The following is a 13,662-nucleotide window of genomic DNA, read 5'->3' as shown; positions in this document are numbered from 1 at the left end:
CCTCTTTTTTAAGGAGGCGGGTTGTGCCGGTTATTGTGCTATAAAATGCATAGTGGCACGATTTCTACATTTCCCGCCATGTGAATGGACAGCAAACATATATGTTTGGACCCTCTGGCTCACTGAACCTTTCCGCGAACAGCAGGCACATTATGTTAACAGCGTGACGGCAGCATCGGTTTTTCGGTGAGTGTTTCACGCTTGTAGGTCACGTTAGCTGGCACTGTGTTAGCTTACTGCTGTTTTGTGATGAGACGTGATATTCGCAGTCTCTGTAGTTACGCCGTGATAGCAGCTTTCCTCTTGTGTCTTGTACACCTTGAAACGTGCGTCTACCGAGTACAAACTGATGCATCACTATCGAGACTAACCGCAATGTTCAACATAATATCTTTTCTTAAGCTTAAAATTATTATTCGTTTGGTGTGTCTGGTAAACCGAGCAGGTGTATTTTCATATCTGTTGGGATTAAAAGCGGAGTCCCTCGTCCAGTAAAGATCATATTTGACGGGAGTTTACCTCTTTGAATAATGTAGTTACTACAGCGGAGTAAGTAACTACTGAACCAGATAATGAAGAAAAATGTGTTTTACAGTCTGGAGTGAAATGAACCCGGGCTGAATGTCTTTGAGTAAAAGTGGTTGAATCTGCGTTATCGCGTGATAACCGAACTTAACCAGGTAGTACTTAGTTGAGGGTGACAAGGGCACATACGTTTGGTTTTCTGGTGTGAATGGCTGCTGCCATGTGCGCACATGGTCAGATTACAGTAAGAATGCCCCTGTGACTCAATACGGAAGCCATGTAGGTGTTACACCTTATAGTACTGTGCGATAGTGTGTCTGCGTATTGACCTTCGGGCTTTGTGTTTCAGCCCATTGGGTTGAAAATAAAATAAAATAATGGGTACATAAAAATAGCACGTCTCTACTTTGAGTTAGCTTATGTCAGCATTTAATAAACTGTGAAATTTTCTGTTCAGTTTTTTATAATTGAATATTCTCTGTTTGTTTTTCTGTTGATTATTAGTAAGTTTGTGTTATCATCTTTGTGGGATTCTTTAGTACTCTTAGTTGCAGTTACTGTTAGTATGAGAGTATTAGTTTGATTAGGTTTTCCCTTTTTGTCTTTGTTGTTTCCTTATATTAAGTTAGGAGCCTTTTAAACAGATTTTTTTTTAGATACCCTGAAAGACCACAATTGGTCACCTTGCAGGAATCTAGTGTCTGAGCTTCTGATGGTGAGACGGTGGAATATCTTCATCTGTCTGAGGAATCTGCTCTTAGTCCAAATGATTTACATTCCCCTGTGAGTCAACACGAAGAGGTCCAGGGAAGAAGAGAAGTATGCGCCTATTCGATAGACACATACTTCACTTCAATAGACAGACACATCAGTCCTTTCCTTTCCATAGTTATGGTTCTAATTGCTTTTAAACTCTTACATTTTGGGAGCTGTGTGTCAGAAGGGATACAGTTCCCTCAGGGTTTGTTGTACGTTGATTACACTTAAATACAAGACGAGACTTGACAGATGAATGTTATCCTGTGTGAGGTTTAAGGGCCAGATTGTCTAGACTTAGGATTTGTTATTACAGACAACAGAAGCAGCTCGTGACAAATAAAACTGACTCTGTAGTTCCCAAATGTCTTGACCTAATTTGGCCCGATTGGTTTGGTTTCATTTATTTGATGTGTTTTCACTGAGCGTGACCATTTATAAGGAAGAGCTGCATTTTTTTCTATTCTTGACTTAAAAAAGATTCATGCTTGCACCATTTCACCTACAGAGCTTAGTTGCACCTGACCTCAGCTGTTGCTTATAAGTAGCTCCTTGTGCTGTATAACTCTGGAGGTGTGTGTGAAGGAGCAGGACAGAATACCATTACGGCTTTTTTTCATGGCTTCTCCTGTGCCCCAGCATCTCGACATAGCTAGCCCGAAGGTGTCTTTAAGATGTTTATTGATGTCTGACAGTGAAAGAAATAAAGCGCGTGTGAATGCATTACTTAAGTAAATTACGTATATTGGAAAGCCTTCGTTACAGTGTTTTGAGTAACTTGGATATCTGGAGACAGATTAGGTTTTGTCCCAAAATGAAAAGGACACAAATATTGCTTTGGCGTTGCTAGGAGCAGAATAAATGCTTGTCAGCCAACATCAGCTGTTATCTTCAACACTCATATCCTGTTTAAATGCCTCCGAGCTCTCAAGTTAAACACTCAGAGTCTGGTACCAACTTCTGACTAATACTCAAATTATAGCTTCACCCCAGGGAGTGACTGCCTCATTGTAGCTGCTGGATTTGAAGCCTAGCTGTGTGTGAGCTGTGTTGGGCAGTTATTTACTTAAAGTTCACAGACCTGGGAGTGTCTGCGACTTGAGCAAAATGTCCCTCTTATCCTGCTTGTCCTACTTGTTTTTGAAGGTGAAAGAGGGCACACCTGAATATTAAATGAGTCGTCAGCTCTTATATGTAAACCTGCCAAAACATTTCTTTAGGTTGTTTTTGGGCTTTATAAATTATTTTACTAATTGACGTCCAGCTTTTATTTATGTTTGCTGTTTTTAAGTGTTTCTGTCCTTTCGTCGCCCTACACATGTAATTTCTTTCTTAGTCTTACAAGTTTAGGCGCTGACAGTATCGTGTTTGTGAGCGATCTGCAGTCTCTTCATTGATCGGGTCCTGTGACCGGAGCGTTTGATAGCCACCTAGTGTTTTTGTTTCCTGCTCATTGTGGAAATTGATTATGGTAAATGGTAAATGGCCTGTATTTATATAGCGCCTTACTAGTCCCTAAGGACCCCAAAGCGCTTTACATATCCAGTCATCCACACATTCACACACACATTCACACACTGATGATGGTAAGCTACATTGTAGCCACAGCCACCCTGGGGCGCACTGACAGAGGCGAGGCTGCCGGACACTGGCGCCACCGGGCCCTCTGACCACCACCAGTAGGCAACGGGTGAAGTGTCTTGCCCAAGGACACAACGACCGAGACTGTCCAAGCCGGGGCTCGAACCGGCAACCTTCCGATTACAAGGCGAACTCCCAACTCTTGAGCCACGATCGCCCCATTATTTCATCTAAAGAAACGAGTAACATCAGCCCAGACTAAATTTCTCAACAGTGGGCATACACGTGATTTCAGCAGCTGAGAAGTAGCTTATCAATGAAACCAGCTGAGCTGCTGATGAGACATGTAGACCTAGAAAAGGTCGTGTGACCCTATTGCTGTATGTCTGCTTCAAGCCTCGACTTTAAATGACCCCTGGACGTGTTTGTATCACTGTGCCCTTGATGGGACACGTGGCACACCCAACACAGAGTGTGCAGAGAACAGTGTGTACTTGTAAATTGTACCTCTAGATGTTTTTAAATAACTTTGAAGGTGCCGCCAGGTAGTCATTGTCGAACCGCAGCATGGTGATCATCTGAGGCATTTTTACCTGCATGTCTTTCGCAATATGTTTGAAAATATGAAGCTGGCAGCTTTTTATGGCCCCATGACTTTAGCCTTGTTCATGATTTACCAGTTCAGTTTAATTAGTTCTGCTCCGCTGCTTAAAAAGTCCTGTTTGGTTGGACTGTAACGACTCTGACCAGGCTGATTTAGTGAATGATGGCTTTTGAAAGCTCTGTCACTGAGGGAAGAGGGCAGAGGGTGTTCAACCAACTGTCTCACCAGGGAGGAAGCACACATGGATTTTTAGCTTATCTAACAAAGCGAGGAGTAGACCGGCGTATAAACCCAGCCATTTATAGACGATCAAGGACACTCATAATAGTGAGGACCTATAACTCAACTGTAACAGTGGTTTGTTGGTCTGTCACACCTGCCTTTGTTGGAAGGAGGTGTCAATAACAAGTTTTACAGATGAAAACCAAACCATGACAAAGAAGTGTAAATGAAACTCGGCGGGGGGGGGGAAAGAATAGACCATACTACATCCTCCTTCACAGCTGCATAACAAACGGCCTGGTCCTCCAGGAAATCAACGCAAGCTGCTTCTGAATCTGTCTCTTGCCTTATTAGAAAGAAATACGACTGTGCTGTAAAACTAAGAATTATAGCTGTATGAATAAGACATCCTGTCATAAGGATCGCCAAAGTCACCCTGATCCTTGATACAACACAGTATTAGTCAAGACTGGATTAGGGGAACATTACGAGTATTTATGGCAGTGAGAGAGAAATTAAACATGCCAGTGTCAGATTTTAGGGCCACTGAAACACAGTCTGTCCAAACGGCAACAACAGGCATTTAATTAGGCACAGGGCGTTAGACTGACTTCCCTAAGGGGCCCAACAGGAACTGAGAATCAGGTCAGAGGTCACACATGTAGTTTATTGTCCTGCCTTCATGTGAAATGTGTGACCCATATTGCTTTTGTCATGTACTCTGTGGTCTGGGTAAAGCATTCAGCCAGTCATCCAGAAGCAGAATAGCCATTATCAGTGTTTTTATTAAGCAACATTATTGCATTCTGATTACACTCATAAAAAAGTTTCCCATGCAGCCAGTTTTAAAGCCTGAATATGATGGCATCTGCAGTATGCGGCCTTTTAATAAAACCAAATATATCCTGATGTAAACGAGGTATCCTTTTTTGGTTCTTTGAACATCACAACCCAGTAACCTCTCAGCCGTAAATGGCTGCTGTTGTCACACTGCCAGGTGGGCAGGTGGTGCGGAAAGAGTAAATGAAGAGCAAATCCCAGCAGGTTCATAGTCTTTAGTGCTGTTTCTGTTATTATCCTCCCATGATGAATGATACTGTATCTAAAAGATAAAGTATCGTCTTTGTTGCTTTATCGTTTGGATATGCCCGCCCAATATTTACAGCTCTGCTTTTAATTTAGTAGCGGCATGAGTGATGTGGTAATGATTATGTCAGCCAGTGAAGTACATTTTCATTACCATTACAGAAAAGAGATGAATATTGTGTTTAATATTTTTTGTGTTTATTGAATTTAAAAAAGTGAGTTTAGAAAACAAACAGTGGAGCAGCCTTACATGTCCTCCTGTGAGTGAGTGGAAATGGCTTTTTCCAGTGAGAACTCAATACCTGTCTGTCCTCCCCGAGGCTGTACTGCAGTCATTTGTGTGTACACAAGGTGTGAAGTCAAATTCATGACTAACGGTGGACACATTGGAGAGAGGCTGAACTTGTTCCAGCTGCTGCTGTTTCCATCGCCTCTATTGAAAATCGTTGAAATTGCACTTAGTCGTGTTGTTTAATTAGATGTATGCACTCCTGTCATTCATGGCTGCTTACACCACATGCTGCTAGGTTCATTCTTATGTCACATGACGCAAGTCAAAGTAACTTTAACCCAGAAAGTAACGAGGAATGTCAAAGTCATTTTACATGCTGCAGCCCACTTTGATCTCAAGTGGGAGTGAAACTCTGCTTTATGTCACAAACAGAAGTTTACCTACATATTTAACCCCTGACACAGGTAGAAAGAAGTGTGTCAACCGAATGTTGCTGCAGTAAATGGAAAAAAATCTGTCAGTAAGGCTTAAATTATAAGATGTAAATGTGTGACATGTATGTACTATACAGCGTCTCGAGAGCCGGTTGTATTTGGCCAGCCCCTCACAGCTTTTGGAAACGTGGCTGACCCTTTTTTCTCTCCCACTGCCCGTAGAGTCTAAACAAACTCTGACACCAGGATGAAACGACGAACAGACGCCCCTCAGGACCGGTGAGTTACACAAACAGCAGCAGCTTTCAGTTCCCATTCGTTTTGCTCTCAGCCACAGTTTCTGCGTGACACCTAAACACGTTTTGTTGCATAAGGAGACACAAGATTTCACCAATATTCATGCACCATCCCTTTTCCCCATCTACAGATACTACACGGTGGGACTCATGTTCTTCATTCTGGGCCTGGGAACGCTGCTGCCATGGAATTTCTTCATGACAGCTTCACTGGTAAAAACAAGACTTCACAAAATCTGACACAATATGAAGCATATGCTGGGTTTTCAGTGATAGTATATTTTGTATTTTATACGTCAGATGTAGCTTTGTTGTCGTATTTTTGAATGAAAAGCCCTGCGTTTGTGGTGTGTAGTACTTCCAACGTCGACTGGAGACAAATGAATCGAGCAACGGGACCGAGGTCGTCCGCAAAGAGTACTACTTCAACAACTGGATGACTCTGCTGTCTCAGCTGCCTCTGCTGCTATTTACCCTGCTCAACTCCTTCCTCTACCCGAGGTCAGTGACTGTGTTAAAGCGCTTTCAAACATGCAGATCATCCTTTCTGATGATCTGGCTGCACTTGAACATGTCACCTTTATGTCTGAATCAGCAGCTTAGTTATTGGTCTTTAAGTAATGGCAGTAGGAATCTGATTATACCTAATAACACGTTTCTCTCTTTTAACATAACACAAGTCTGAAGGTCATGCAGTCACATTAATGAACACATCTTTAGCCCAAAAAACAGATAACAGAAAGCCTTGTTGCCATGGTGTCGTGAGAAATCTCTGATCCTATACTATATTATTTGTCACGTGAACTTTTCGTGAATGTCTGCCGCTCTAACAGACGGATGTTTATTGCCTATTAGAGGACGACGATGTGTTGAAGTTGATTTGCTTCGACACATCGTCGTCCTTACAGGATGTCTGTTTCCCGATGGTGCGCTGTAAACGTATACTCAGACTGTTGCTCTGTGGTATATTTTATGATCTGTTAGATCCTTCATGGTTAACTGTGTTGCAACTGTGTGTGTTTCAGGATATCGGAGGCGATACGTATCGCAGGTAGCCTTGTTTTCATCCTGCTGCTCTTCATCCTCACAGCGGTTTTGGTCAAAGTGCCCATGGAGGAAGACTGCTTCTTCTCGGTCACCATGGCTACTATCTGGTTCATCAACTGTAAGTCAGTGTGCTTCTATGTATATGTGGGAGACAGATGTGTTTGAGTGATAAGATGCTACAAGAAAAGCCCCCCCTTTTTTCCTCCCTCGTCAGCGTTTGGTGCCGTGCTGCAGGGCAGTCTGTTCGGTCTTGTGGGGATGCTGCCTCAGAAGTACAGCAGCATCTTCATGAGTGGCCAGGGCCTCGCTGGGACATTCGCTGCCATCGCCATGCTAATAGCCATAGGAAGTGAGTCACTTACATCCACACAAGCTTCCAGTGGGCTCCTAATCCTCAGTTGCTTGGTAACCAAGGGCATTGAAAATCAACGGGAGCAATCAGCATGACACCGCACAGCACACTGCTTTCAAAGAAACCTGAGCACACTTGGTTTTGTTGAACGCTTTTTTTTTTCTCTTATATTTCTGTCCCAGAATGCTTCAGTAACTCTGCTTTGTGTGTGTTTGTCACTCAGGTAAAACGGACCACGAAACGGCAGCTTTGGGTTACTTCATCACACCGTGTGTGGGGACGTTGCTCACACTCTTCAGCTACTTGGTGCTGCCACGCCTGGTCAGTCAGCTGTCCTCTCAGCATAACTGCATTACCCACAATCCATCTGACCTCACCTATACAAACTCTCCACACATAAGTTTGTATGCAGATGAACCTGGATGTGGGCATTTGTAGCATTTTTCGACTGCAAACTGTCTCGTCTGAGTAAACAGAATATATAAAGTATATAAAGATGGATGTTGAACACACAGTGGTTTTGGACTTTGTATCACAAGTGCTCACTGGCATCCTAAGTGAATCCATTATAGTATAAACTTGATTACAAAACCTAATGTTTATTATATTTTGATATTTCAGCTGCTTGACTTTTGTGTTGTGTTTTTGTTTTCATGCAGGGGTTTGCTCAGTATTATTTGAAAAAAAGCAGCACGTACGAGGCAGACACCACAGACGAGCTGCTGAAAGGTAAGCTTTAGCTACACAAACAACTCTTCACCATCGCTGAATTAATGCCATTCCTTTCCAAGCTGCGCCACACGCTGAACACCAGAAGCCTTAAAATCTGTCAGACGTTACTGTGACAGTGAGCGAACGTTTGTTTGCTTTTCGACTCAGTTCACAATTCTGTCCCTCGCAGTCTGGTTGAATCAAATCAATTCAGTGGAACATTATCTCATTAAGTCAGTTTACCCTCTGTTTATCCAATTAGACGGTGCCTAACAAAGATGGGTTTGTGAGGCTCACACAGCCTCCTGCCTTGTTATGAATGCTAAAAAGCCCATAGAGGTCCAATTAGTCATAATTCACTCAACCAGATCCCACATTTGAAACATTACCTTTGAGCACATATTGAATAATAATGTTTTTGTGTGAAAGTGAAACAGCGGAAGTGAGGCTTTATATACATTCAATTGCAGAAAGCAGCATGGTGGAAAATGGCAAGCTGGCCGGGCACGTTAACGGATCGGCAATCGGCAACTCGGCCAAAGGTAGCAGCGTCTCCGAGGCCGAGCCGAGGTCTGATGGAACCAAGCAGGCCTTCCTGCCCCTGGAGCAGGTTGAGAGGGGGCAAGCCAAGGCCTCTGTTATAGAGGTCTTTAAAAAGGTACCCTCGTGTTAGTCGTCGTTTTGATTTAAGTTGAAACTATTTAGATCAGTTCATTGTCTGCAAATATTAAAATACTAAATAAATAAATCCATGTCCTCGTTTTCAGATCTGGGTGATGGCGTTCTGCGTCACCTTCGTTTTCACAGTCACTCTGTCTGTGTTCCCTGCCATCACCGTAGATGTGAAAACTACATCCGAAGGAGAAAACTGGGGTAAGACCGAACACTCGCTTCAGTACAGCTGCGCTCAACATTCATTTAGCGGATGGCAACAAATACAGTGCATCTCTTTTGTAGCCTTCCTATCGCGATATAAAAATGTATCTTTGTACTCATTCTTTCTTCAGAGAGCTATTTTATTTCGGTGTGCTGCTTCCTCATTTTCAATATTAACGACTGGCTCGGCCGGACCATCACCACAAAGATACGCTGGGTAGGTTTCCATATGTTATTTATGTTTCTGTCTGATGCCAGACTGGACTTATTATATATTTCATCAGCAAAAAACTGAGCTGTTCTCTTTCATTCATTCATTGTTTGCTTTTTTTTAATATGACAAACATGTATGTGTGTGTGTGTGTGTGTGTGTGTGTGTGTGTATATATATATATATATATATATATATATATATATATATATATATATATATATATATATATATATATATATATATATATATATATAGCAAATATGAAAAAAACAAGGAGGAAATTCTTTTACTGTGTATTGATGCACAAAATTGTGCTTAGATGTAGATTTTAGCACGTTATACAAAAGCTTTTAGCACAAACGCCCAGAGCGCACTCACCACAACACTTGTCATTCTGAGGCGACTCCTGAATCCAGATGAATGTGTTATCCTGAGCTGGAGGTTTCTTCCTGTTAAAAGGGGCGTTTTTCCTTCCCACTGTCACCAAACGCTTGCTAAAAGGAGGTCGTTTGATTGTTAGGGTTTTTGGTCACTGGTGCTAAATGACGTAGCCACATATTTGCTCCAGTAAGCTTCAGACAGCAGTAGGTGCACTGCATCCTCTTTTAGTGAAATTATTTTGGATTTCCTGAATGAGCGTAAATCAGAATACTAGCACGCTTTTTAACCAGTTTCACGTCTTCATGTATTCTCCTACATGTCTCCTCTGCAGCCCTCTAAAGAGTCCCGTCTCTTCCCGGTGCTGGTGATCTCCAGAGTCGGGTTCATCCCTCTGCTGATGTTCTGTAATGTCCAGAGCCGCAACTACCTTCCTGTTTTATTTGAACACGACGCAGCATTTTCTGTCATCATGGTTTTCTTCTCTCTGTCCAGCGGCTACTTCGTCTGCCTGTCCATGTCCTACGCGCCACAGTGAGTACAGCGTCGACACATTCAGAGGTTGCACGATCACTCCGCAGACAGCTGCAGGACTGTGTTCTGATTCTTGTCATGTGGACATGTTTTGGTTGCTTATTATTGAAATTTGGGACCAAAAGATTTACAGTTTATTAAACAGTGTTGTGTTTTTGTGTTGTTTTGGAGCTCATGCTGTGTTTGAGTCTGTAACAGCTTAGTGTAATCGCCTTTTACAGCTTCTGAAATTCATCTGCATAACTGTGGTGTAGTCTTTCAAATCTGTATGCCCGTTTTGGACACAACTTTGTATGTGGAAGCATATGGAAATGTTCACACATGCAAAATTACCCCTGAGTTATGAAACATGCTGTTATGTTAGTAAGTCGTTCTAAATCCACGGGTTTGTGCTTTGTGTCTGCAATCAGCATACTGCCACGCCTCATGTACCCATGTAGGGGTTTCATTTAAGGTGAAGTGGAGAAAGTGGCGAGGATGCTGTAAGGAAGTAGGGCTGCCACAAACGATTATTTTGATAGTCGACTAGTCACCGATTATTTTTGCGATTAGTCGATTAATCAGATCATCATCCATTGGACGTACAGCTTATTGCACCAGCAGCATCTGGTCTTATATAACTATCATTAGCTTACAGCTTGAAGTGTTTGTGCTAACTAAAAATAAAGACAAGATGGTAGTTTATTAATTTTTAATGAAATTTGCAGATTGTTTCGGTGAAGTTTAATAAACTCCTTGCTTTCTAAAATATAACAGGACACCGGAGTATATTCTCCAGCGTCTCACACTTCTGATAATCAGCTGTCTGCTTGACGTTTATTCAGCTGTGTAAAAACTATAACTTTAATCTCAGCCAAACCGATTTACTCAGGAACAAATAAAATACTAAAGAAAGCCAAACAATAACATTTTTAAGTTATCTAAGTGACTTATATATATATGTTTAACCTGACTAGCGAAAGACGGCGGTGGGTTTGAAAACGATTTGCCGGGAGTCCGGTGTTCTCACGGCTCTAGTTAGCCTTGCCCCCGCCTAGCTAACGAGCTAGTGGGTAACAGACGTCTCCGAAAACGTCGGAGCGCTTTTGAAAATACGTGGTGTCTTGATAAACTGAGCAGATATTTGAGGTTTACACAGCTACATTCTCGCCTGAAAATATGTTAAAGGTTTATTTTGTGACCCAGAAAGAATAATAAGAGTAATATTAAAACTAACTAGCTGCCGCCATTGTTGACAACTGCGCTGGGCTGCGCTATGAATTCTGGGACACAGCTTCTTCTTCTTCTTCGGGGTTTAACGGCAGCTGGCATCCTTGTACATGCAGTGCTGCCATCTTCTGTTTCAGTCCGTTATTACACTCTTAAATCCTACTACTCATTCCTGCGTCCTTTGTGATCTTACAAAGCTTCAAACGATGCGTCGACTATTAAATTAGTCGTCGACGATTTTAATAGTCGACATAATCGTGACTAGTCGACTAATCGTGGCAGCCCTATAAGGAAGACATGAAGACTTATTTGTGTACCAGGAGCAAAAACTGTAACAAATAACAACAAGGAAAAAATGAGATACGAGTACAAATTTTAAGGTGAAATCACAGAAATATGATTGCACCTCGTTATGCACACTTGAATTGGTAAGCGTTCTTGAGCTGTACCTGGATCACATGACCAAAGGGCACAGCAAGCTGAATGTCCTCTAATGAATGTAGTGAAGCCACTGTGTGCTTTTTCAATGTTGTTGTGGTTCCTGTGGATTAAATACGTGATGTCTGCCTTCAGGTTGGTGGAGCCTAAAGACGCAGAGACTGCAGGAGCCCTCATGACCTTCTTCTTGGCTCTGGGTCTGTCCATAGGAGCCGCCCTGTCCTTCCCCCTGCGGAAGTTGATCTAGTTAAACACACACGAAGAGGAAAACGAATGCCCCCGTCTGGCCGACCTTTCTGTTTTTTCTTTTTCTTTTTTCTTCCTGTTTCCTGCTTGCCTGGAAATGTGCCCCACAGTGAGACTGGAACAATCATGGCTGAAGAACTGCTACTGTTTGGGAATTGTTAGCTTCACTTCGAAAAGAGAAAGGGAAATGCTTCATGTTACTGAAAAGAACTGCTGCTCATGTTACCTGCTGCTAATCTGAGAAACAGGTTAGAAACATTTCCTCCCTGGGAAGTCTTTTTTTTTTTTTTTTTTTTTTTTTTTTCTGATCACTGTTGTGCATTTCTACATTTTGAGGTTTATTTATGTTTGAAAGAAAACAAAACAAAAAAAAAACAGTCAAAGTTATTTCTGGGCATTACCCTGTGCCAATAACTTGTAGATAAAGGGAGACTGAGATTAATTTTTACGGCGGTCAGAAAGACTTTTGTATGATATACTGTAGGTCCTTTTTTTTCCACAGCTGAGACTGTGATATTTTCCTTTGTATTGAGGACTTGGCTGATGAGTTTTTTTTTGTTTCCTTCCGTTATTTCTGTAGTTTCTCTTCTTCAAGCCAGCAACTCATAGTTTGAGCTGATGCTGCCATCTGCTGGTCAAAAGTTTGAACTGACTTTTTTTTTCCTTCTTACAAACCTGAAAAGTTCTAAACATAGGAAATACTTATCTGTATTGCAATCAGGATGTAAAATGCTACTGAATGGCAGGGAGGTGGTTTGTTTGTTTGTTTGTTTTTTCAGGTAAATGAATTTTCTGTAGCTGTAACATAGGAATCAGATGTGATTGTTAGGGAAATGACGAGAAACTTACTCTTAATGCTGATTCGTCATTTTATTTGTTACTTTTTACCAATTTGAACGGTCAGATATTGGCCTTTGTAGACGATTGTGCCATGCTCCGCTTGCACACTGATTTTATAGTACTGCTCTTTGCTCAAATGTATCGAAGTGGAAAAAAAAAATTAACATTAATGTTACACTTGGGTTACGTGCACTGAAGTGCTCGACAAGTCTCTGTTTTTGTTATCTTTCTGTAATTGAAGACTATAGAACAATGATGTGTTGAAATGTGTGTCGTTTCAAAGTGAGCGAAGGGCCGAGAGCTCAAGCTGGGAGAAATATTCACGTTTTGTTTTTTTTTGTTTTTTTTGTTTTTTTACTTGATTTATGCTGGATTTACATCCGACGGGAAATGAACCAACACAGGCCGTGTCGTCATCTTTAAATAGGAACCTAAAATAAGGCAACGTTGCGCCAATGCCACTTCAGCAGGTGTGCGTTGTGTTGCAGTGGAAAGCAAAGAGTGGCAATCAAGAACAAGAATGTCTTTACTGTTTTCTATAAACAATCTAAACTGACTTGAAGTGAAGGCGTGCGTATTTCTCTGCTATTCTAAAATATTCATGTCTGCTCTGCAATACATTTGGTTTTGTGTTCTACATCCTTCTCTCTGACACATTGGTACATGATGTGCTCAATAGGAACAGATTTTTACTGAATTACATGAGGGAAGGGACTTCGTGTGTGTGTGTGTGTGTGTGTGTGTGTGTGTGTGTGTGTGTGTGCGCGCGCATAAACTTATTTGACAGGTTGTGCGTTTGGTGTAGATTGTTCATTTGTATGTACAGTTACAGTCAGCAGGATCTTTTTCTACATCCAAAATAACAGGTAAGGGATTTGCTACAGTGTGTGTACATGTAAATGTAGTAAAAGAAAAGTAAGTCTACCACACAAGGTCCCTATTTGTCTGTTGTAACAATGCTTCGTGGTAATAAATCTTGATAAATCTTACACTTTTAAAGTCTATTTATTTCCCCTTGAAGTCTGGAAGAAGACACATTAGCTATTTAACCATTTATACATGTAAGAAACATGGACCTCAG

The 13,662-nt window shown here is 41.6% G+C and overlaps 1 protein-coding gene across 2 annotated transcripts; it reads left to right on the top strand.

Moving 5' to 3' along the window:
• The first annotated feature begins 29 nt into the window (after window positions 1-29).
• LOC146675449 (equilibrative nucleoside transporter 2-like) lies at window positions 30-13,570 on the top strand. Of its 2 annotated transcripts, XM_085400476.1 has the most exons (13): window positions 31-186; window positions 5,663-5,719; window positions 5,868-5,949; window positions 6,092-6,237; window positions 6,762-6,901; window positions 6,998-7,132; window positions 7,359-7,456; window positions 7,795-7,864; window positions 8,317-8,504; window positions 8,614-8,719; window positions 8,854-8,939; window positions 9,649-9,848; window positions 11,631-13,570. In XM_085400476.1, the coding sequence occupies exons 2-13, from the start codon at window positions 5,688-5,690 to the stop codon at window positions 11,740-11,742; spliced, it is 1,395 nt and encodes a 464-aa protein (XP_085256602.1). In that variant the 5' UTR covers window positions 31-186; window positions 5,663-5,687; the 3' UTR covers window positions 11,743-13,570. The 2 variants fall into 2 exon arrangements, with proteins under 2 accessions (XP_085256603.1, XP_085256602.1); XM_085400477.1 differs by lacking the exon at window positions 6,998-7,132 and having other exon boundaries at window positions 30-186.
• Window positions 13,571-13,662: the final 92 nt, after the last annotated feature.

The sequence above is a fragment of the Rhamphochromis longiceps genome, linkage group LG3 (assembly GCF_057381845.1).
Source record: "Rhamphochromis longiceps isolate RC_006_pf linkage group LG3, R_longiceps_female_GT1.1, whole genome shotgun sequence".
NCBI lineage: Eukaryota > Metazoa > Chordata > Actinopteri > Cichliformes > Cichlidae > Rhamphochromis > Rhamphochromis longiceps.
Note: the sequence above shows the minus strand (reverse complement) of the source record. Positions and strands in the feature narration are given on the sequence as shown.